At 39.1% G+C, this 24,416-nt stretch overlaps 1 protein-coding gene across 3 annotated transcripts in view; it reads right to left on the bottom strand.

Annotated features, from left to right (window-relative positions):
* The window catches only part of CkIIbeta (casein kinase II subunit beta), an 84,352-nt gene that overhangs the window by 41,760 nt on the left and 18,176 nt on the right, over positions 1 to 24,416 (bottom strand). For all 3 annotated transcript variants that reach the window (XM_067136581.2, XM_067136583.2, XM_067136582.2), the window contains exon 3: positions 3,567 to 3,669. In XM_067136581.2, coding sequence (XP_066992682.1) covers positions 3,567 to 3,669 — 103 coding nt within the window. The remainder of the gene's footprint in view (positions 1 to 3,566; positions 3,670 to 24,416) is intronic.

The following is a 24,416-nucleotide window of genomic DNA, read 5'->3' as shown; positions in this document are numbered from 1 at the left end:
AGACAAAATGATGTGACAATTTAAAAATCCATAATCCTCCACAGACCAGAATTCGAAAACGTGAGAAAGAAGAATGAATGGATGGATATAAAGTTAAAACAATCAGTGGATCCGACCCGCAATGCCCCACATTCCCAGAAATTTAGCGTTAAACTATAGTATTACTGACCAAAGGACAGCTTCTAAAGCACAATACTGACTCGATTCTAGTAGTCGAAATGGGTCCAAAATCCAGGTCATTGGCCCCTCATAATGGTACTTGTCGCTAGGAAAGTAGAACCATGCTGTATGTCATGTAGCGGTACTAATCAGAAGTAGCGTAGACTCGCTGTATTCCACACAGTATGGTACTATGCACAGGTAATGAAATTCGCACATGTAACACAGACCTATGGTGTTTTGCACACTGCGGCGCTACTTACAGGTAACGCAAACCTATACAGGCAACACAAACCTATGGTGTTCCTTACATAAGTGGACCAAACACAGGGGCCCGCACTAACCCGTGGTGATCCTCACAGAGTGGGTACTAAGCATAGGCAAGGCAGAACCATGGTGTTGCTCATAATGGTACGAATCACAGGTACTGCAAAAGCCACCAACACAATCTATTGCTACTAATCACAAACCTATTGTGTAACTAACATAGTGGTACTACGCGCAAGTATAAGCGACCCAGGGCATTCACCGCTTGGTGGTACTAATTACAAGTAGTATCATGGTTCTAATTTTATCATCCCTTGGTCTCCCCTTTTAGTCGCCTCTTACGACAGGCAGGGGAAACCTGGGTGTATTCTTCATCTGCGTCCCCACCCACAGGGGGTTGTGTGTTTGGCCCGCGAGAGGTATTTTATTTCACTCAAGTCTGCCGGCAAGCTGGTTAGGATCCCCCCCCTCCTTATCCGCCACCTGTGATGCACCACGTGGGAGTATCACCTCTCCCCCTGCTACGCCAGCGTAGTAGGTTTGTGGAGTCTGTTCTATTATATGGGTTAGCGACTTGGAAAGTAACTGGAGTAATTGCATCCAAGTAGCAAATCTTTGTTAGCCGCTGTTAAGGATTCTTAACATACTGGCTGGAAGTAATCTCCAACCATGAACTCGAAGTAGAACAGGAGAGAATGAGATGGCCATACGGATAAAGCGGCAGAAATGGAAAGGGAACGAGGCAATTGAGAGAGAGGCACTGGACTGGAACCCGCAGGGTAAAAGGAAGAGAGGGAGACCAAAGCAAACGTGGCAACGATGGAAGAAGGCAAGACCTGGAGTGAGGTAAAGAGGCCGGCTGTCAACAGGATCAGATGGAGATGGTTAGTTGATGTCCTCTGTTCCACAAGGAACAACAGGAATTAAGTAAGTAATATCTGATGGAAAATAGAAAGAAACATCCGTGACATGCAAGAGAGTATGACAGTAACTAGCCTATTGAGGCTCAGGAACACCCAAGTAGGGGAAGAAATCAAAAGAAGGAAATGTATAATCAAAGTATAGGAATTTGTGAATCCTGATACCTAAATATAAAGTGTTATTTACCAAGTACAGTATGCGCCAAAATATACACTACTGGAAATTATGTTAGTCTTATTGTCATTACCTTACTTATCGAGATAGTGTAAATGTTCAAAATGTGCTCCATTGCGCTGCAGGCAGTGTTCATAACGATCACGCAGATTTTCCAACATATTCTGGAACATAGGTTGCTGCAGAGTCCTGAAGAACGAGATGATCTTGTGACGTAATGCAGGCACAGTTTTGCGTAGGTCTGCACATTTGAAAATTTGCTCCTTTAACATTCCCCACATGTAAGCATCCGGTGGTGTGAGATCAAGGGGAATGTGATGGGTAGGGGAACTCGGCCCCGCAGGAAATTACTCGTCTTGGAAAGGTTTCTTGCAGCATAGCCATAGTCTGTCGAGTGGTGTGGCTGGTCGCCCCATCTTGTTGGAGCCACTATCTATTCATCTGCACGTTCCTGGCACGACAAAACCTTCTTAAATCCTGAATAAATGGCCTGATCACCATGTTCCTATAGCATTCCTGGTTAACAGTAAGAGGTGCACCATCATCATTCTCTATGAAATACTGATATAGCACACCGTTTCCTGACACTGCACACCAAATCGTTACACGCACATTATGTAGCGGTTTCTGGACTAGTGTCTGACCACTCGAAACCAAGAAAGCGAGTTGTTTGGCGATTGATAAAACCGTCCAAGTGAATGCGACTTTCGTCGGAGAACCACACGCTGAACAAAGAATCTGGATCCTCGTACACCATGGCCAAAAATCGTGCACAATATTCCACCCTGACATGCCTATCGTGCATGCTCAGTCAATCGTTGCCCAACCTGTATTCGGTACGGAAATCCACCTATGTCTTTAAACAATCGTCAAAGTGACGTAGGGCTGATGTCTAATTTCAGGGCTGTTCGCTTAAGACTTCGCTCTGGAGATTGCAACACCTGATTGAGGACACGTCCACGATTTTCATTTGTGGATACAGTTACTGGCCTACCAGACCTTCCCTTGCGTCGACACAATACACTACCCGTACGGCGAAATTTTTTAACAATAGACAGCATAACTGTGTTGCTAGGTGTTGGCTTATTGAAGTGTTCACGATATTGTTCCGCCACTAACTTTAAACTCGGCCCACCTTGATAACCGTTTCCATACGAGCGAAAATAATACTCCACTATAAAAATTTTTCCTCCGGCGCGAGACCCATTGTCAATTCCAATCACAGAGCACAAAGTTCCTTACACAACTAACAATTCATCATGGCGATTTAACAACACGCAGACTTAGGCGTGCACATGCGCACTGCGCGAAAAGGAGTACTGTATATTTTGGCACATACCGTACTTGCCAGAGACAAATGTTGAAGGAGGAGAATTGAAATGAGAAAAATTTTAAAAACATTTTTCAATGGAACCAAAACTGTTACTAGCCAAACAAATAATAAAATACAGGAAAAACTATGGTAGAAATCAGTAGTTACCAAAGAACAGAACAATGTAAGCAAACTGACACAAAAAGAACTTAAGAGATGAAGGCAACAACATGCTTTATATTTCAGGGTAGAAAAGTGATAAGTGATGATTGGGAGTGATCAGGGATAAGTTATTGGTATGTTCACTACTGTTACCAATAGTTACTGAATCCAATTTCTATTTAACTCCGACTTCAACGTGGGCAGAGTTATGGATCCTGCTATTTCATCAACACAGGAGAGTGAAACAAAACACACTATTTTAGTTAATGAAGATGTCAATATATGTTCAATAAACAGAGTGAGGATAAACAATGAAAATGACAAGTTGTTCAACTCTAAAAAACCTTTCCAAGGTAATGTTTTGTGAAGCAATTTATTTTATTGTCAAGCCAAGACTAAAACTCTCTGATCTCTAATATTAACATTACACTCCCTTCCAGTTACACATTTCCCACAGTGATTTTCAGGTTCCTACAAAAATGTTAGGAGAAGCTTCACTGAACAACGTACCACTGAACTACAATACCAGAGCAACCAAGATACAAATGGGAAGAACAGTCATAACATTTACCTGGTTCAAGGTCAAGGATCATATCAAGTGCCTGTCTGTAGTGTGGAACCTGTTCATTCAGACCAGTCAGGTTAAATTTGTCCTGAATGTAGTCCTCATCAACCTGTAAACACAGCATCAAAGTGAAAATATGACTAACATTTAAACCCTCGGCAACATTATCCTTTGTGAAACTACAGCATGTAGTAGTTTTTTTTAATAAAAAATATCCGAAGCCATCTCTTTTCAGTTTTAACTCAGTTAGATTCTCCAGTCTGCTGAAACTAATTTTGATTAATAAATTTATAAACCATCTGAAAAAGAAAACCTATGGTAACAGTATTATACCCATGCTTATAAAATATGCTGCCTTAAGACTGAGGGGGATATCTAATAAATTTCGATGTGTGTCAAGGTAGAAACTCTAGTTTACAAGACAATTACAACACGAAATTCAGGAAGGCAGGTTCTCAACTAGTTTATTTAACTAGACGAATTTCCTTCTGACATAAAAAATCTTCTATATGACATCTTCGGTAATTTGTTTACTGGAATGAATTTGCTCTCTTACCTCAAGTCATGTAGTTACTCCACGACAGGAACTATTAGAGAGAACAGAATCCCCAAAGAGTGGAAACTTATTCCCGCTAAAGATATACAGCGGAAAGAGAGAGGTACATTTGATTACATGCCGAGTGACGATTACGTATTTGCTCGCTGGCATAGCCTCCACTACTCACCGTGTCTTCCCCATTGATCAAGTCAAGAGGTACTCTCACGCTGACAGAGTTATTACAGTTCCGTGTCCTTTCCTGATTGTAATTTGCAACAAATTCATGGGAGGAACGGACCTAATAGATGAAAATGTCAAAAGGTATCGTGTGGCAATAAGCAGCAAGGAATGGTCTTCTTCTTATGACACCATCTCCCTCCAAAGGTTGGCAATCCAATTGATTATGATTACACACGAAACGGCAGCACGGAAGATTTCTATCGACATATGTCCATACCACCGCCGCAAGTCTTTCAGCCAGGAATTTCTCCATCTTCCCACAGATCTTTTCCCATCAATCTTCCCTTGAATGATCAGTCGGAGAAGTTCGTATCGTTCACCTCTCAAGATGTGCCCGAATTAGCTGAGCTTACGCTCCTTGATGGTTATGAGAAGCTCTTTCTTCTTGTTCAAGATGTTGAGGACTTCTGCATTTGTCTTCTCTTCTACCCAAAATATTCGGAGTATTCTTCTGTACAAGTACATTTCAAAAGATTCAATACGCTTCTCCAATAAAGGGCTAAGCGTCCACCCTTCGAAACCATACAGAAGGACAGGAAAGACATAACGTAGCATTCTAACTCTGAGCTGGAGGTTGAGTTCTCAGCTGGTGAATAAGATCCTCGTGGTATTGAACATATTTTTTGCTTGTCCAATCCTGGATAAGATTTCACATTTTGAATCACAATGCTGGTTCACTAGAGTTCCAAGATATTTGATGGAAGATACTTGTTGGACGATTTGTTGTTGTTGTAAAGGGAGGCCTGTTTTGGTGTTTTCGAGAATACAATCAGCTTGGTCTTGTTAATATTCAAGGAGAAACCATAGGTTTCACTGATCCTCACGATGCTGTTTATAATGATTTGAAGATCACTAGGGTTACTGGCTAACACAATCTTATCATCAGCAAATCGGATGTTATTAATGACATAGCCATTGGATCTTGATACCTAGATTAACATGTTCCATAGTCTCTCTGAACACAGCTTCAGAGTAGATGTTGAAAAGAAGTGGGGATAGGACACATCCCCGGCGGACACCTCTTTGTATAGCTATGTCCTCAATAGTAGTTCCTTCTATTTTGACCTTGCCGTTTGATTCCAGTACAGATAGGTAATGATACGAAGATCACCAACATCTACACCAGTCGATTTTAAAATCTCAACGAGTTTTGCATGAGATACGCAACCAAAAGCTTTTCAGTAGTCAATGGAGCAAGTGTGCACATCTACATTCATATCTAGGCATCTCTGGGTCAAAATATTCAAGGAGAAAAGAGCCTCACGAGTATCCAGTCCATTCCTAAAGCCAAACTGAGTATGTCCAACTTGGCGTTCGCATTTGAGGTAGATTCGAGTGTGGATGATACGCAGAAATACCTTTGGCACATGGGACATTAGGCTGATCATACGATAATCATCACAATGTGATGCACTAACCTTTTTAGGTATGGTGACAAAAGTATATTTTAGCCAGTCAAATGGAATTCTACCAGATTTATATATTGCGTTGAATAATGTAGTTAGCAGCTCTAGTCCTCTGCCATGGCCTTCAGCAATGAGTTTGAGAGTTTCTGCATGAATCTTGTCCAGACCTACAGCTTTTCCATTCTTCTGGAGTTTGATTACATACAGTACTTCCTCTTGGGTTATATTTGGACTTGTTTCGCTGCCTTCGCCAATAAAAGGGGGTCTGTCTGGCCTTACATCGCTAAATAGTTTTTCAACATATTCATTCCAACACTTCAACTTGTCTTCGATTCCTACCAAAATGGTGTCATTGGCATCCCTCAGTATAGCTTTACATGGCCTGTGATATTTCCCTAAGTTCCTTGATCTTGTGTGGAGATTAAACAAGTCATGTTTCACTTGGAGAAGTTCTATTTCTCTGCATCTCTCCACGAGCCATAAATCTTTTGCTTCCCTACACTTCCTCCCCACTGTTCTGTTTAGTTCTTGGTATTGGACTTACATGTTTCACTTTCTGTCTTTGGTCCATAAGCTGTAGAATATCTTCTGTCATCCATGGCTGTTTTTTTTTTTTTTTTTTTTTTTGAACTGTTCGAATGTCCTATATCATTCTCTTGAGTATCAGTGAGTATGTTCTTTAGTGCAGTCCATTGTTATTCAATATCCTCTGTTTCCAAGTTGTTTATTGTATTCACAGGTTCTTCGAGCTTCAATGTTGTTTTAGCTCGAAAGAATGGGTTGTCAAGGCTCTTTGTATCGATGCGCTTAGGTCTGTCAGAGCGTTCTTGACAAAACGATGAAGTGTTAAGTCCATGACGACAGGATTATGCTCGCTGTTAACATCCGCCCCAGGGTAGGTTTTGACAGCTTTCATGCATCTTTTCAGATGACTTTTGATGAGAATGAAGTCTATCTGATTCCTGACAATATGACCTTCACAATCTGCAGGAAACGTCCATGTATACAAGCGCCGGAGATGTAGCTTGAAAAAGGTATTTATAACAGAGAGCTGTTTTTCTGAACAAAACTGAACTAGACAATCACCTCTGGCATTTCTCTCACCAAGGCCATATTGTCCAACAATTTCATCCTCTGCACTGAGACCTATCTTAGCATTGAAATCACCAAGGACAAGAGTTACGTCCCCTTTCTTTGCAAGGGACATTGCCTCCTCTAGAATGGAACAGAATTCTTCGACTAATTCGTCATCCTTATCACCGGTTGGAGCATAGGCCTGGATAATATTCATGGGACGATGGGAAGTTTGCAGTTTAAGAAACATGACACGCTCTCCAAAGGGAATTAAATCAATGACAAACTTCACCAGATCACGCAAGAGGAGCACAGCCACACCATACTGATGTTGAGGATCGTTACCACCAGAGTAATACAGAACTCTATGATTAGTTTGTTGTGTTCCTGACCCAGGCCATCAAACTTCACTAAGGCCCAAAATCTTGATTTCCAAGCGTTGCATTTCTGATTCAACGTTTGCAAGTTTCCCAGCCACATATAGACTTTGCACATTCCATGCGCCGATTCTTATTCTTTTGTTATAAATTTGAAACTTATCAATACTTGACCTCGGGGGTATTCTTAGCACCCTCTCCCCACTTAACAGGTGCTCCGGACTGAGGGCCGTTTCTTTAGTATCTGTAACCATAATCATATTGAAAGATTTGGAAAGATAGCTCAGTAGGACTTCCGTTTCCTTTCTGTGCCGCAGTGTGAGAACCGTGGAGGCTGTTACAGCTGCGTTCTCACATCCAATGTAGTACCACTAATGAAGTCCTTCTCCATGTGCTACTACATGGTACTGTTGGAGCTGCTGTCCTCCAACAGGAGATGTCCATTTAGGCCTGGACAATTAGGTTGCCTCTTCCGCTATCTATGCTGTACAGAAGGCTATCTTCTCCACCATAGCTGCCATTGAGTCTTCACCGTAACCCTGCCAAGGGACCCTTACCAGATGCTGCACACCGGGTCAGTGTGCTCTGGGACTCACATAGGCAGGGGCGTCACTCCCTGGGTAGGGCTGCCTCCAAGAGGGTCCCTACCTGGAATGGTGGTGGGCCATATTTTTCTGGCTTCTTGGTGCATCTCTTCAGAATGCAGGGCACCTTAGCACTATGTCATGAATGATTTGAGAAGTGGCTCAGTACTATGTGAAATCTTTCAGTGTTGAACCAAAGGGAGCCGGTCGTCCATGAATGGGATGTGCAGGGAAAGAGCGTGTGAATTAAGACTTGAAATATGATTAACTGGATCATCTGGTCATTGAGATTCCCGGAAAGAAGTGCAGGAGGTATGCCAATGAAATGTGCAAAAACAGTGTTCGCACCAAGTGCTCAAAATATGACGAGGGACTTTGTGTACCATGCTTCACATCATACCATAGAAAGTAACAGCTATGAGTTGATACGTGATATCTGATGTGATATTTCATGTTTAAATGTTTTTCTATAATCTTTCAAGTTTTCTGTTGTGTAAATATGATATTTTAAGTAAATTAGAACAAATCAAGACACTTAAAAGACATAATTTACAAATTTCCACTTTGCTTGGTAGTTTTGACTACAGTACACAAGCGCCATATATGTAACTGCCTGTATTTCCGAAACTAAAAGTCAGTTCTGAAAAAAAGTGGTCTGGGTAGTTTGCTACCTTTCGATAATATGATCAAATGACAAAACCCATAAATACTCGAAAATAAATAATTCGGACGTTTAAGGGTTAATCACAGCAAGCCATAAGTCAATCACTTTCCAAACCAACACCTGTGTTCAACAGGGACCTTATTCTGGAAATTGGCATGAGCAAGCACATCAGTTCCTAAACAGAAGCACATGGATTAGTGTTCTGAAACCCAGGAATAAGATCCCAAGCCCTGTAGCAAATGGAAGTGTCGTTCAAATACATATGCTGGTCAACTAGTGTGCATAGAAAGAAGCACCACTGACACATTCCTTTTTTGAAGATGTTTTTGCCTTTTCTGTAATAATTTTTCCCCAATAGCAAGACAAAATCCATAATAATTGGCACCTCTACATTATGTAAATTACATGGGTAGGGTAGGTTTTAAAACACTGGGCATTTTAAAAGGGAACATTAAGAAGATAAGAGTTCTTATCTTTTTAAGTTACAATATTATTATAATTTAAGTTTTGGTTTACTGAGAACAAGGCTATTACAAATTAATGGGGGAAAGTTATTATCTATGAACATTTAATTTTATTATCAAAGTAAAGAACCTAGAATGATGTTATCGTTAAGACTGAATTGTAAGCTACACAACACGCCTCACGTACCGCCATCGAGTGGTTAGCCCAAGTATGCCTATCTTTTCTATTCACTCTCCTTCACTACCGCACATGCCCACTATCTGCTCTCTGTCACAAAGTACTACTTGCTGCTATGATTTGTGTCGTGTCTACACATCAGTCTTGCTCATCTTTAGGGAAATTATATTTAGATACCAACAGTTTAGAATGCAAACGTATTTGAACAAGGTGCAAGTATCATCTAGGCGCTCTACAGCTATGTAGGTGATTTGCATAAATTTTACAGGCTCTGATTGCTAATATTTATGCAAATCTCACTGCAGAACAGTTGTGCGGGTAGATGACACGTGCGCCTTGGTTGAGTACATTTGCATTCTAATCTATTAGTGCTTAAAATTCCCTTCCCTATTCATCAATCTGTTTGGGTCCAGTCTTAGATCAAAAGCTTAATTTTGACACAAGTGATATACCTGTGTTTTCCTTGCATATTTTCTGCATATTTATTTCCCTGTTTTTCCAGAAAACTGGTACCCTGACAACATATCACATAAAATGGCATATTTTTATAACATTTTCAGAGAAATGTTTAGACTATAACATCCAATGTTAATTTTTTGTTTGTTACATGTTTGGGAATTGTAGACAACTATGTAAAACTTATTTTCAAACTCTGGCTTTCAGCAGATTGTAAACTTCAAATGAATCTGTCAAATAGTCCAGGCAAGCATCGCTGTGAAGAAGTTGCAAAAGAAAGGGAAAGTGTTTAGTAACTAAAAAAAGTCACAAACAATATAGCGATAAAAAATGGGAAAACAATTGTCGTGAAGAAATTGCATGGATCACAATCAACAATTCGGAAAGACAGAGAGAAGATCTCATTTATTCGCCAAGACAGTGTACTACATTTTTGATAAATTTACACTGTTGCTACTTCTCTCCACACTTATATTTTGCTGACACACTAATGCTGTATGTACCATGTAAACATTAGAAAAAAAATTCCTCTCAGTCCCACTCCACAAATACTGTATTGCAAATCAGTACTTATTTCACTTATATTTTTTGAAGTTTTAAGTGTATTCTGCAAACTGACCATGTAAGTGTGCATCCTAAAACTTAAAGAAATTACACTTTTAGCAATTAAAAAAAACACACACAGTTTGTGCAACTACCGCCTATACCGACCATGAATTGGAGGTCCCTTCGGAGTCATAACTGGTTTCGACTGTATTATATTAAGGCATTGGATCAACAAAACAATATCATCTTGAAATTGTAAAACAAATTTAAAAATAATAAATTAAACACATACCTTTTATTGTATTTATTGCTGCATTGTTGACTCATAGCAAAGTTTGTCCAAAGTAGCGTGCATGGAACCTTGGCATTTTAACAAGACCATCATGTAAAGCATTTAGAGAAACATTTAACCAATTCTCTGCAGGCTGCCATAATAGATGATCAGACTGGTGTCGACTCCGTAGCAACTATGGTCCATCCCCATCCTTCTGGAGGTGGAATGTTGTCCATCAATGAGCATACACAACCCCAAACTAATCCTGCCTGACATGCTGAATGAAGACAATGCTGCCTTAGTGCCTGTTTTTCTGGGGGCAGACTTTGTAGACTGCAACTTTTCGAAATAAAGAGAAGCTTTCTAATAGGATTGACTGAGAAGTCTTATGCACCTTTGTAGTAAAACAAAATGGCAAATTTCTCCAGAACTTGGAAAGTCTCATCAGAAATACATTGTTGTGGCAGAGATATAGCTTGGAAGGCTTCAGCAGCTTTAGGAAATGATTTCTATACTTTCCAGGCAGTCTGTATCCCTTTCATTGCAAATGATGTTACAACTGATCCAGTGAATGCATGGAACCCTCTCAATGCAACAGCTCTATGTTCACCCATACTTTCAAACATGGCATTACTGCTCAGGTATCTCTGATCCTTCCCATCACCAAAGAGAATCCACATCTCCTGAAGTCCCACAGTTTTGAGAATGTGAAAGAGATTGCCAAAACAACTACATCAGTATCAGGCGTGCAAATGATATCTATTTTTTTGCTCCATTTGCACTGTCTTTAGCATGGAGAAAAATCATGCCATCTGCTTCTTCCTGTTGCCTGCATTTTATTCCAATTCAAGTTTTATCAGTCTGAGATGAACAAACTGATGATGTCATCAATCACAATTCTGATGGAAGCACAAATTCAGAAATACTTGTTTTCCAAATAACTTGAAGAGTTCTGTCTTATTCTGAATGCAGCAGAGGAAGTCAGCCTCACAGCATCATTCAAAATTCTGTGTTAAATTCCTTATCACAGTATTCTCCAAATGTCCGAGCGACTTCTTCCAGGATTTTAAGTATCTGAGCTCTCTGATAATCGCAGAACACCATTTGAGGAAAATGAAGGTGAGGCACTGGTATTTTCATGTTAAAAAACCTTGTCCAAATCCAAGTGTCTGTTTTGACTTTCAATGAAAGCCCTAGCACGTCAATTCTGGAGTCGGAAATTGTTGGGGAGGAAACGTTTTTCGAGCAAAGCCAAAGAATTTTGAGAGTTTGTTTCAGAGGAGTAAATATTATCCGCAAAACTTTTAGTGACACCTCGGCACCCTAGGACACCAAAAGTGAATTGACATAAGACATCTGGTGGTGTAATCGCAAAACTTCGAACACTATAGTTATTTTTACAATAAAGTAAAGAAATATAGGAGAAAAATGAACTTCTGTAACCTATTGCAAAGGCTGAGGGAAATCCAAGTATATCACATGAATATCTTAACTCCTAGTTGGAAAACAACACCACAGTCTATACAAAGTGGGGGCAGAAAAATAATAGCAGACGTAGAAGTCTGCTGTGATTGTGATACAGATAAAAAAAAACAGACAGTTGTTCTTCCCCCTCAGTAAGTCAATTGAACGATCATCTGCATACACAGGGAAATCAGTTTCCACAATTAAGAGAATAATTTATATATTTCCTGCCTACCCCTAGTGAAAAGACATAGGCCACTAACTATTACATTATGATTGATATTATATGAATAATAAAACAAGTCACAACAAGACTACATGCATGTGTGAGTGTGCGACGCAATAGTGGAAGTTAGACAATAAAGGTTTGGAAAATTCATATTGATCACACTATCAATGGAATTCGGATTTCATTTCCATTCAGATGGAAGTTCTACTGGAAGAGTTGAGTTCCCTCCTTGCCCCTCAACCCCGTAAAACGAAGTGTCACTAAAAGTTTTGCAGACAGTACACTCACCTTTGGCTCGTTACTCAAACCGTTTTGTCGTAAAGTTGTAAATTGACTTTTGCAGAAGTATTCGTGTACACTGGGTGCTGTGTCTTTTAGTTCTTCAGCACCAACCAAACCTTTTACCAGCTCTTGTTCCATTATAACCTTTGTGCCCCAAATCACAAGATCACGAGTTTTCCTGAAAACGGATTCCGAACTCAGGCGTCTTTTTAAATATATATATATATATTTGTCCTGAAACTTGCTCTTGTAAGCAGTGTACTGTTCATAGTGAACAGGTCTGTAAGTACTGTAGGTTTTGCTTGTTGACTCAAACTTATTGAGAATACTAAACAATTGTGGCTCAGACAGCACTCATCTTCCGAACATGGATGGATCTTGCAACAGATCTACAGTGCCATCACTTCCTTTTATGAGGGCGTTACTTTGCTCGTGATCTTGATCGACAGCGAATGCAGGAAAAGGCTTGTTGGTTTTGTGGATAAGAAATTAACCTTTGCAGAAGTATTCATGTACACTGGGTGCTGTCTCTTATTTTTCTAAGTCTTTTACATGGATTGGTAAACAACGAGCATAGAAGGAATGATCCAATCAGGAAAAACCAAGCTGATAAGTTTGTCAAATCATCAAATTACAAAAAGAACACTTAAAAATTAAAAATATTTCTCTTGAGAAAATTGTGCAGAACCCTTAATGTGTAAAGATAAAAAAATATTTGGCCTCAGCCACAACTTTCCTGCATTGATCAATTGTTTGTAAGAAAAATATATGCATTGGTTGTCAAAAAGCATAGAATAACGGCAACCTGTTATGGGAGATTGTACGAGCTATTCAGAGTTGCTAGCCTTGAGCAAGGATTTTGTACACTGGAATGCAATGCGCAGGTTATTCACGCGCAACCACACTATGAGCCTCCTGGCGCCAAGGCTCCTCTCTGAACCACTAACCGACCCCTAGAAGTTGTTTGAGTCATCAGTCCATAGACTAGTTTTGACACAGCTCGCCATGCCACCCTATCCTGTGCTAACCTTTTCATTTCTACATAACTACTACATCCTATATCTTGTCCAATCTGCTTGTCATATTCATACCTTAGTCAACCCCTACTGTTCTTACCACTTCCCTCAAAAACCAACTGTACAAAACCTGGGTGTTTTAAGATGTGCCCTATTCTATTTCTTCTTCTGGTCAAATTTAGCCAAATTGATCTCCCCTCACCAATTCGATTCAGTCTCTCTTCATTCATGATCCTATCTACCCATCTCATCTTCAGCATTCTTCTGTAACACCATATTCAAAAGCTTCTATTCTCTTTCTTTCTGAGCTAGTTATTGTCCATGTTTCACTCCCATACAATGTCACGCTCCAGATGAAAGTCTTAAAAAAAAATCATCATCATCATCATCATCATCATCAATGTCCCACTCCAGTCGCCCAGGTCTGGTTAACAAGCCACCTCCACTCCTTTCTGTCCTTCCACTTATCCTGCTTCACTACTTCCACCGCCACATCCAATCTTCAAAAACATCATTCTAATTCTCATATCAATTTTTGAGGTGAACAAATTTCTTTTCTTGAGAAAGGCCTTTCTTGTGCTAGTCTGCATTTTACGTCCTCCTTACTTCTGCCATTATTAGTTATTTTATTACCCAAGTAACAATAGTCATCTACTTCCTTTAAGACTTCACTTCCTAATCTAATATTTCCTGCATCACCTGACCTTGTTCGACCACACTCCATTACTTTTGTTTTGGACTTATTTTCATTTTGTGCTCCCCAAGACTCAGTCCATACCATGCAGCAATTTCTCCAGAACCTTTGCAGAGTCAGATAAAACAACAAAACAACAATATCATTGGCAAATCTCAGGGTTCTTGATTTACTCTCCTTGAACTTTGATACCCTTTCCAAATTTCTCTTTGATTTCCTTTATTGCCTGTTCTATGTTAATACTGAAAAAAAAAAAAAAAAAAAAAAAAAAAAAAAAAAAAAAAAAAAAAAAAAAAAAAAAGACTAACTGCAGGCTTGCCTCACTCCTTTCTTGATTGCTGCCCCTTTTTCAAAACCCTCGATTCTTATCACTGCAGACTGATTTTTGTATAGATTGTAGATGATTCTCCTTTCTCGGTATCTGATCCTGATCACCTTCAGAATCTCAAACAGCTTGGTCCCAATCAACATTATCAAATACCTTTTCTACATCTACGAACGCCATGTATGTGGTCTTGCCTTTCTTAATTTGGTCTTCTAAGGTCAGACGTAAAGTCAGGATTGCTTCACGTGTTTCCACATTTCTACTGAAGCCAAATTGCCCAACTCAGTTTCAACTTGTTTTTCCATTCTTCTGTAAATAATACGTGTTAAAATTGTGCAGGCGTAAGATCCTAAACTAATGGTGCAGTAGTTTTCACACTTGTTAGCACCGGCCTCTTGGGAATAGGTATAACAACATTCTGCCGAAAATCAGATGGTACTTCTCCGGTATCATACATCTTACACACTAAACGGAATAACCTCTCCATGCTGGTTTCTCCTAAGGCAGTCAGTAATTCTGAGGGTATGTCATAGATTCCCGGTGCCTTGTTCCTACTTAGGTCTCTCAAAGCTCAGTCGAATTCTGACCTCATAATTGGGTCTCCCATGTCATCAGCATCAACAGCCTGTTCTTGTTCCAGAACACTATCATCTACTTCTTTACCTTGATACAACTGTTGGATATGTTCCTGCCATCTTTCTGACTTGTCTTCTTTCCCTAGAAGTGGTTTTCCATGTGAGCTTTTAATATTCATACACCTACTTTTCCTTTCTCCAAATGTTTCCTTGGTTTTCCTGTATGCAGCATCTACCTTTACTAGGGCCATACAACCTTCAACATCCTTACACTTCTCTTTCAGCCATTCTTCCTTAGCTGTCCTGCACTTTCTATCTACTTCATTCTTTATTTGAGTGTATTCTCTTCTGCCCTCCTCATATTTTGCATTCTGTACTTTTGTTGTTTGCGAGTTATCCATTGTTTCTTAGGTGATCTTTCCTTTCTTTCTAACTTTTCTTCAGCAGCCATACTGAGCTCATTCTTCATGACTATTCCATTCCTCTTCTACTGTGTTTCCTTCAGCCTTTCATTTAATTCCTGTATTACATGTTCCTTGAAACAATCCCGAACACTATTTTCTTTCAAGTTGTCTAGATCCCATCTCCTTGCATTCCTTTCTTCAATTTCTTCAACTTCAGGTGGCATTTCATGACCAACAGGGTTGTGGCCAGAGTCCATGTCTGCTCCTGAGAAAGTCTTGCAATCCAACACCTGGTTTATAAATCTCTGCCTAATCATAATGAAGTCTATTTGATACCTTCCAGTGTCTCCATGTCTCATCCATGTATACAGCAGTAGTTTGTGGTGTTTGAACCAAGTGTTAGACAGGACTAAATTCTGATTGGTGCAGAATTCAACCAGCCGGCCTCCTCTTTCATTCCTTTGTACCACTCCGAATTCTCCTACTGTATTACCTTCTTCTCCTTGGCCTACCACTGCATGCCAGTGTCCCATCACAATTAGATTCTCATCACCTTTTACGAACTGTATTAAATCTTCTATCTCTTCATATATTCTTTTGATTTCTTCATCATCCGCTGAACTGGTAGGCATATAGACCTGCGCTATTGTGGTGGGCACTGGCTTGGTGTCTATCTTGACCACAATAATCCTTTCACTATGCTGGTCATAGTAGCTTACTCGCTGCCGTATTTTCTCATTTATTATTAAACCTACTCCTGCACCCCCCCCCCCCCCCCGTTTGATTTTGTGTTGAGAATTCTGTAGTCACCTGACCAGAAATCCTGCTCCTCCTGCCAACGTACTTCGCTTACACCAACTACATCTAACTTTAGTCTATTCATCTCCCTTTTCTGGTTCTCTAACCTACAACAGCGATTCAAACTTCTAACATTCCACGCTCCGACTCGCAGAATGTCAGTATCCATCTTCCTGATGATTGTCCCCATTCGTGTAGTCCCCACCCGGAGATCCGAATGGGGGACTACTTAACCTCCGGAATATTTTACCCGGGAGAAAGCCTCCAACAGTACATCATTCATACAGAGAGAGCTGCATGTCCTCGGGAGTTAGTTATGTAAGGCTGTAGTTTCCCATTGCTTTCAGCCGTGTAGCAGTATCAACACAGCTAAGCCATGTTAAGTATTATTACAAGACAATATCAGACAATCTCTAGACTGCCGCCCTTTCAACTTCCGAAAGGCTGCTACCCCCCTTTCAATGAACCATTCGTTAATCTGGTCTCTCAACAGATACTTATCCGATATGGTTGCACCTGCAGCTCAGCAACCTGTTTCAGTGAGACACGCAAGCCTTACCACCGTGGTAAGGTCACATGGTTCACAGGGGAGGCCTTAGAAGTATTCTTATTCATAAGAATTAAAACGGAGGCACTGGAAAACTGGCTGGGTGCCACCTTCGTTGAAAATGAGAAAACAGTGGAGTTAAAAATAGTCGCGGTGAGCGCTGGGTACTTTTTAATTAATCACAGGGTGATTAACTGCGTTGTACCTTGTGGAGTGTGTGGGATGCCAGAGGCTTGTTGACCATTTTCCCGTATTCATTGTTCAATATATTTGGTCCCAAAAATGTTCCATATAAACCAATGTTAATTTTCCCCACATCTATTGTTCCTCGAACTATCATTTGAACGCATCAATCCTCAAAAAAGTTGTCAAATTTTGTAAATTAACTATGGATACAATACAGCTACAGGAATTCAGCAAAATTTCTTTGTGGTGGTGATTATTATTTTAAGAGGAAGTACAACTAGGCAACCATCCTCTACATAACACTAATCGGAGATAAAAATGGAAGGGACCCGACGCTTCGAAAAATGAAGGTATCGGCCAAAGAAAGACGAGGCTCACAAAGGTCGTGAAAATGAAAAACTCCCTAGCCATCGGAAACCTAATAGTGTTGGGGTCGGAAAGAACAAGAGTTGATCAAGGGAGATTGGATACTATAGATGAAAGTGAGGAGCCTGGCACAAGTAAGTGGAAGCAATGACAGGACTCAGCTAAGGGCTCCGTGGTCGCCAAACCACGCTCCAAATTTCAGAGCCCCTGGGGCTTTTCTTTGTGGTGTCTCATGGAAATATGCAGGAAATGAGCAGAAAGGCAATATGATCCGAAGACGCCGAAGAGGCGTGCATTTTTACTGTGACTAGTGAGGGACCAAGCAGCAGTAGTGAAGTGAGCGCAAGCATGAAGCTGACGCTGTTAACACTTTTCCTCCCTATGGCCCTTGCAAGCCTGGCGCTGGGACAATGCTCCTCTCCGTAGGATGACTGAGTGGAATGGGGACAGCACCAAAGCCCTTAAAACGTAAAAAAAGAGTACTGAAAAGAAACTCATCAAAACAGGGCTAACATTCCAACAAAACCCACCTAGGTAACACATTCAATGTTTAAGCTAACAAAATAACTGGAGGGGGCATAATGAAGAGCAAAATTATTACACTCCTTATCAAGGCACCCGCAGTTCAAGTTCCAGTCAATGCATGTGGAATTTAGAAAATGATAAGTCATGTCACCGTAGTTTGACTTCAGACGTCCTATAATGCAATCATAATACACTGCTCAAAAAAGAAATTTGGTTACTTTTTTGTATGTTCAAACCTCCACGATACACACACATATTGAAATGAAAACAGACATGCAATGAAAATGAATATTCACAGTGTTCTTCCCAAGACCTTTTCAACGGGGGTAACACCGCTCTGCTGCTTCCAGACGGCCAGGCTAACATAACCGAGATGTGTGCTAGTTACATAATATTAATGCATATTTGAGTCAGTGGGTGATCCAAATTAATATCTGAATACTGTTAAACTGTTTATTTAACTGAATAATCATCACTGTTGTCAGCGTAATTGCATCAATTACATTGAAGTTTGAATATTTAGTTTGCCTATTACATAGTGTCGTGCACGAGTGGTGCCTGGATTAGCATGGAATTGTATGTGAGCACTTTATTCTGCATGACATCACAAACCTGTATGGCACTCCACTGCAACCAAGTGGTCAGGCCTAGTGTTACATGATTATGAATGAGCATTACAACACTAGAAGTTGCAAATAATCTGTTAATACTTGAATAAATAACAATCATAACAAATTCCATGCAATACAAATGGAATAAATATACTGGATAACAATGACCTAGAATCGTTAGAGACCAATATAATGAGATTGTGATATATTAGTAACATTCTGAACATACAAAATTCTAACCAAATCCTCAAAATTTACAAATACATTTACAAAACAGGTGCAGATGATTGGCTGTTGAAGCTGCTGCATTATTAATTCATGTATCCCAATATGGTGCCCATAACTGTCATCCTCCCAGTCAACTTGTTACTCCTGCAAAGTCATTAACAATGTTTACCTCACTTCCACGTTAAGAAAACAGTGTTGCTCTTATGGACCTACAAGAAGTGAACACACCCCCTCTGTATTATGAAAGACAGATGAGGCATTTAACTAAATAACATTTCCTTTTTCATAAATATATCCGTAGGGAGGAAGCACAATGGCAGAAAACAGCCATTGCTTTGTTGCCTTCCTTCGTTTTCCTTCTTCTGTGCTGCTCTGGTACAAGTATTGTGTAGCTCCTCACTCTGTGAAGTGCCGGCAGCTCACTTCTGTAGTGAAGTCATCTACAGTATTTGTAGCATGTGTATTTTTAGCTTTAAATCAGTGCAAACTTGTGTTGAGTCAGAGTTGGTTGTATATTGCATAGTATTTGTGTGTGTTCTATTATTTTCGTACTGTACAGAAGTTGTTACTGAAGATTTTGATGTGTGCAGTGGTATGTCTAGTGTCCTTTTCAAGCATAGGACTCAACTCAAGACCGACTTTCTCAACTCCATCACTACGTATTACATATTGGCTACGGCAGCCATTTTGACAAAATATCTATCCACAATCTAATATTAAACACTAACTTCTTCATTTTTGAACCAAATCTGTTTGTTTGGTGTTCTTCTAGTCTAACATTTAAACTTACTACCGTTAATATTCAACTTCAGTTTATTTATAGTTCTGATTTAATTACATTTTTATTATTGTTGATGTATTTTCCACTTGTCCTTCGCTTTCTAATTCACCACGATTATTGGCATTATTTTCCATTTTCAGTAGAATGATCTAAATGAACTGCCCATTTCATTTCTGTGTGTTTATGACACCAAGTTTTGTGTCCCCAAAATGAACAGGAAATCTACTCAAATATTTTTTAAGAAAGAACCTAGTAAAGGTAATAATTCAACAATAGATACAATTTCTGAAAAAAGACATTGCTGAGGTTGGCTCATCCGGTGAATTGCAATTGCAAAATGAAAAACCTCAAGTGAAACCTTCTGAACGCCGCTTATAGGAAATTACCAGTGAGTAGTTAAAGCAATTTGCGCGGTTAGCGGAGAAAAACAATGTTATGTTCCGAATGTACACAATATGCATTAAAGAAAAGAACAAACAAGGAAGTGTTTCGGGCAACTATACCATGTGTAAAACTTCGAAAGGACAGTTTAGTTGACCTTGAACAAAGCAAGTTGCATACAGATTCTTCTTCAGACAAGTGAAAAATGTGCACTCGAAGAAACTGGATTTGGATAAATAGAAAAGTTTAGAGAGATGCTTTTCTCAGAGCGTTAAAATCAATGTATTGGTTGGCAAAAAATGAACTACAAAACACATTATACGGAAAAGTGCTCAAACACTATGAGGCTATGGTTTGTACATACTTAAAGCATCTTGATGTTGGCTATAATGCAAAATTATACTTCAGAAAGGATAATTGCACAAGTTGCTTGATGTTATGGCTTCAGAAACTGGATGTGAAATATTAAAGAAACATTCAGCCGATTACTTCATTGCCCTCTGGGATGAAAAATAACTTACTGTATACATAAAGTATGTCAACCAACTTGAGGAAGAGGTTAATCTTAGTTTTATATCAACTTGCATCTTCATTGATGGTAAAGCTGAGACGATAACAAATAAAAGTACTGTAATTGAAACCCTTAAAAATGTAGGGTTAAAAAATTGTAATTTGGTGGGAGTAGGATCTGATGGGGCAGGTGTCATGATTAGTAAGCAAAAGGGAGTTGCAACGCTCCTAAAGAGAAAACAAATAGACTTGTGATGAATTGTCACTCTATAAACCACACATTGGCACTTGCTCAAGGCCAACTAGATATACAGGCCATAAGGCTCCCCCTCCACTTCCGGCGCTACGTCACACCAAGAGCCATCCGCTTCATTTTTCGCCAGTGACTTGTAGGCTGATATGAACCTCGCAGCAGTAAGGCTATCAATGGTGTTGAATGACTTAAACATGTGTGAACATTGTGAATTATGCCCACGTCGTGTTGTGTGCCTGGTTGTAGAAGCAACTATAGTTCAGAAGAGCCCAGTATTTCAGTGTTTAAATTTCCTACTGATTTGGTTCGGAAACAAAAGTGGATCTTAGGCATCCATCGAACAGTATTTGTCCCTTCAGCAAGCTCAGTTGTGTGCATAAAACACTTCGACGAAAGTTTCATAATTAGGGAGGATTCTGTTAAAAGACCTGATGGGTCTATTTTAACAGTAAAACGTAACCGTTTAAAACTCTCAAACGACGCTATTCCTACTACGTTTGAAAATGTGCCTATCTGTCTAAAAATCTTCCAAGACCGAGGAAAACTCCTATTCAAAGACAAGAAGAAATTGAAAAACGGGAAGAAAGAAAGCTGAGGAAGAAGATGACAGGATCAAGGACTTCGATGACGTTAAAGGTAATTTCACTACTAAATGCAAATTAGATTTAGACAAAGTTTTTGTCAATTTCGACGGCCAAAGTCCATGTATTTTGAAAATTTATATGACTGAGGAAAATATTCCGACAATTGGTACTTCTTTAACATTAAAAGAGGCTCTTGATTTTAAAGCCATTAAAACATGGTATTTTCATGAATGATAACCCTGATATACGTGCATTAGGTAACGGGGGCAAGATATTAAAATGGTAAAATTTGGAAAGTATCTGTAACTTCCTGTTTAGTCTTGCTTGTGAATCAAAAGTGACTGTCCACGACAAAATAGAAACTGTGAACAAAATAATCGATGAAATTGAAAGTGAAGTTGATGACTGTATCATTACTGATAAATTAGAATTTTGCAAGGAACAGTTAAATTTAGCCTTTGCAAAGAAAGTGTCTTACTCCTGTATATTAATAACATGGTTCGCTTCAATATTTTTCACATTTCCTGGGGCATATAAGAAGATAAGACAGTCAACGTTCCTTATAATGCCTCACCCTGTGTATTTGCAGTCTTTTACCTCAAAACTAGACATGGGAAATTCGGGTACAGATAATTCACATTGGAATTACTTGAAAAAGAAAGTAAAATTGTTAAATGAACATGAACGATTTTGTAACTTCTTGTTGGATGAAGTCTATGTAAAACCTGAGCTTAACTATAGAGGAGGAAAGGTAGAGGGAGCTGCTCTTAGTAGTAAAAGTGGAGAAAATAATGCAACATTAGCTACAACTGTACAAACCTTATGTTGTCATCCATTCTTAAAAAAAAAATAAAGATGTTGTTGGTTTGTTTCCATGTAAGAACCTAACGTCACATTTCTTAGAAGAACTAACTTTGCAAGTCCTTAAAGTATTAACAGATATAGGTTATAAGGTAGTATGCATAATTTCTGATAATAACAGTGTTAATAGAAAAATGTTTGAAAAGCTGTGCAAAAGCAATTTACAAACCACTTTTCAAAATCCATTTGACGAAACACAAAAGATTTTTGTAATGTTCGATACTGTTCATTTATTTAAAAGCTTAAGAAATAACTGGCTTAATCAGGCCGATAACTTACAAACTTTCGTGTTTCCTAACTTTGACAACCCTGAGCCAGACAAAAAATGTTTTGCTAGTGTTGGTCACCTTAAACAGCTCCATAGAGGAGAAGAGAATGATGTAGTTAAGCTTGCTCCTGCCCTGAACCAAAAAGTGTTGTACCCAACTTCTTTAGAGCGACAAAACGTAAACCTTTGTTCTAAGCTCTTCGATGAGAAAAATGTCGCCGCTTTAAAACACTTTGATAAAATAAAAAATGGAGATGGTTTTAAAAGCACAGCTGTATTCTTAGAAATAATTCTTCAGTGGTGGAAGATTGTTAATGTTAAGCATGCTTTCAAAGGCGATAGATTTAATGACCCTCATTTTAACGCAATATTTTCAATTCATGACGACAATGTTTTATTTCTGCGCAATTTTTTAACATGGTTAATTAGATGGGATAATCTGTCTGTTCAAGGGGAGATTACACAAAAACAGAGAGTCGTCATGGAAAACTTACTAATGAAACTCAAACAGCCTTAGTACACACTACAAAAACTATTTTAGAGTTAATAAATTTCTTGAAAACAAGTTTAGGATTTAAGTATGTATTGTTAGGGAAATTTCAAACTGACGAACTGGAAGCACGATTTGGGCAGTACAGGGAAATGAGTGGTGCCTGCTACCATATTTCAGTGAAGCAAATCCTTGAGTCAGAACGAAAATTGAAAGCCCTGATGGTAATAAATGCATACTCTGCTAAACATGCAGCCATCCCTATTAGTGATATTTCATTAAGTAAGTATGTGGATTGCAAGAGCTCAGATTGTAAAAGCTTCAAACCAACAGATATTTCACATTTTGAAAATGTGGTAGTTGAGTTAAATGATGTTATTGTATCTGAAAACATTTTGTTAGGTCTAGTTTATATTGGTGGATATATTTGTAAAATAATTATGAAAAATTGTACATGTATAAATTGTCAAGATGTTTTATTGTTAAATAATGATAATGTAACGTCAGATGTGTTAAAGCCGGAGGACAATTTTTATTTCAATATAATTGACAGGGGAGCTTTGAAATATCCATCAGATTTTATTGTTAACATTTTGATCACACAGTTTAAATTATTTAGTGTACTTACAAGAGATAAATTTGAATCGAGGTTTTTACAAGGTGATTCTCAAAGAAACATTCTGATTTTGCTTGTCAACAAAGTTCTGGAAAATGAAAACGTCATGTTTGAAACATGCAGTGATTGTAGAAGTAGTTTTAAAGATTACGTTGACAAATGTATATACATCTTTTGTAATATATTATTGAATAACTATAGAAAAGTTATCGCAGACAAACTTGTTGCTAAGAAGAAGAAATCCTCAAGTAAGGATAGCCATAAATCAGCAAAGAAAAGGAAAAGTGATAAACTGAAACCTTAAGAATTGTTAGATAAGTTTTAAGTTGAAGCCTAATTTCTAAGAAAGGTTCCAGACTATTGTTGTGAATTGCTATCATGTATTTGCATAGTAACATTAAAACTATTTTTATACGTATTATGGGTTTTAATCTTTTGCATGAAACCGTGTTCCGTTACAAATGACAGATGCCAGCTTAATTTTACGTAAATAAATGTACATAAACTGTTCCGCTAGTTTTCCCCCGCATAAAACTGATGTAGTGCACAAGCCTAAATGAAACCACAATTAAAGGCGTGTTCAGTTATATCGTTAAGGTTCAATAAATTAATAATATCATGGAGACAGTGAGAGCGGGCCGTATACTACCATGCTGAACGCCAGCCACTGACGTGACGTCACGGTCCGAGCCTTGTGGCCTGTCTGTCTAGTGCGGCCTTGCACTTGCTAGTGTCCAGGCTGCAGCTGAAGTGCCTTATTTAATGAAGTTTAATGTCTTACAAGGGAACATCAGCAAAGGGTAAGTCGCCGATCGCGATGAAACTTGGAAAACACATGGAGGTACACGTAAAAACGATGTCGGCATCAATTTTGGGTGCCAACATTCATTAGGGCATTAACTACGGGGCCTAAAAGTTGCGACATTTCAAATTCCGCGTCATCAGCGATGAATACCTGCTGGCCAATGCTAAGCTGGCACACTGCATACCTGGAGACACGCCTCTGCACCTCTTCCCCTCCCCGCTCCAATTGGTTTGCCACCGCACGTTTCCCTTCTCCC

Source organism: Anabrus simplex, chromosome 1 (genome assembly GCF_040414725.1).
Source record: "Anabrus simplex isolate iqAnaSimp1 chromosome 1, ASM4041472v1, whole genome shotgun sequence".
Taxonomy (NCBI): Eukaryota; Metazoa; Arthropoda; class Insecta; order Orthoptera; family Tettigoniidae; genus Anabrus; species Anabrus simplex.
The sequence above is the reverse complement of the archived record's forward strand: the minus strand, read 5'-3'. Positions and strand labels throughout refer to the sequence as shown.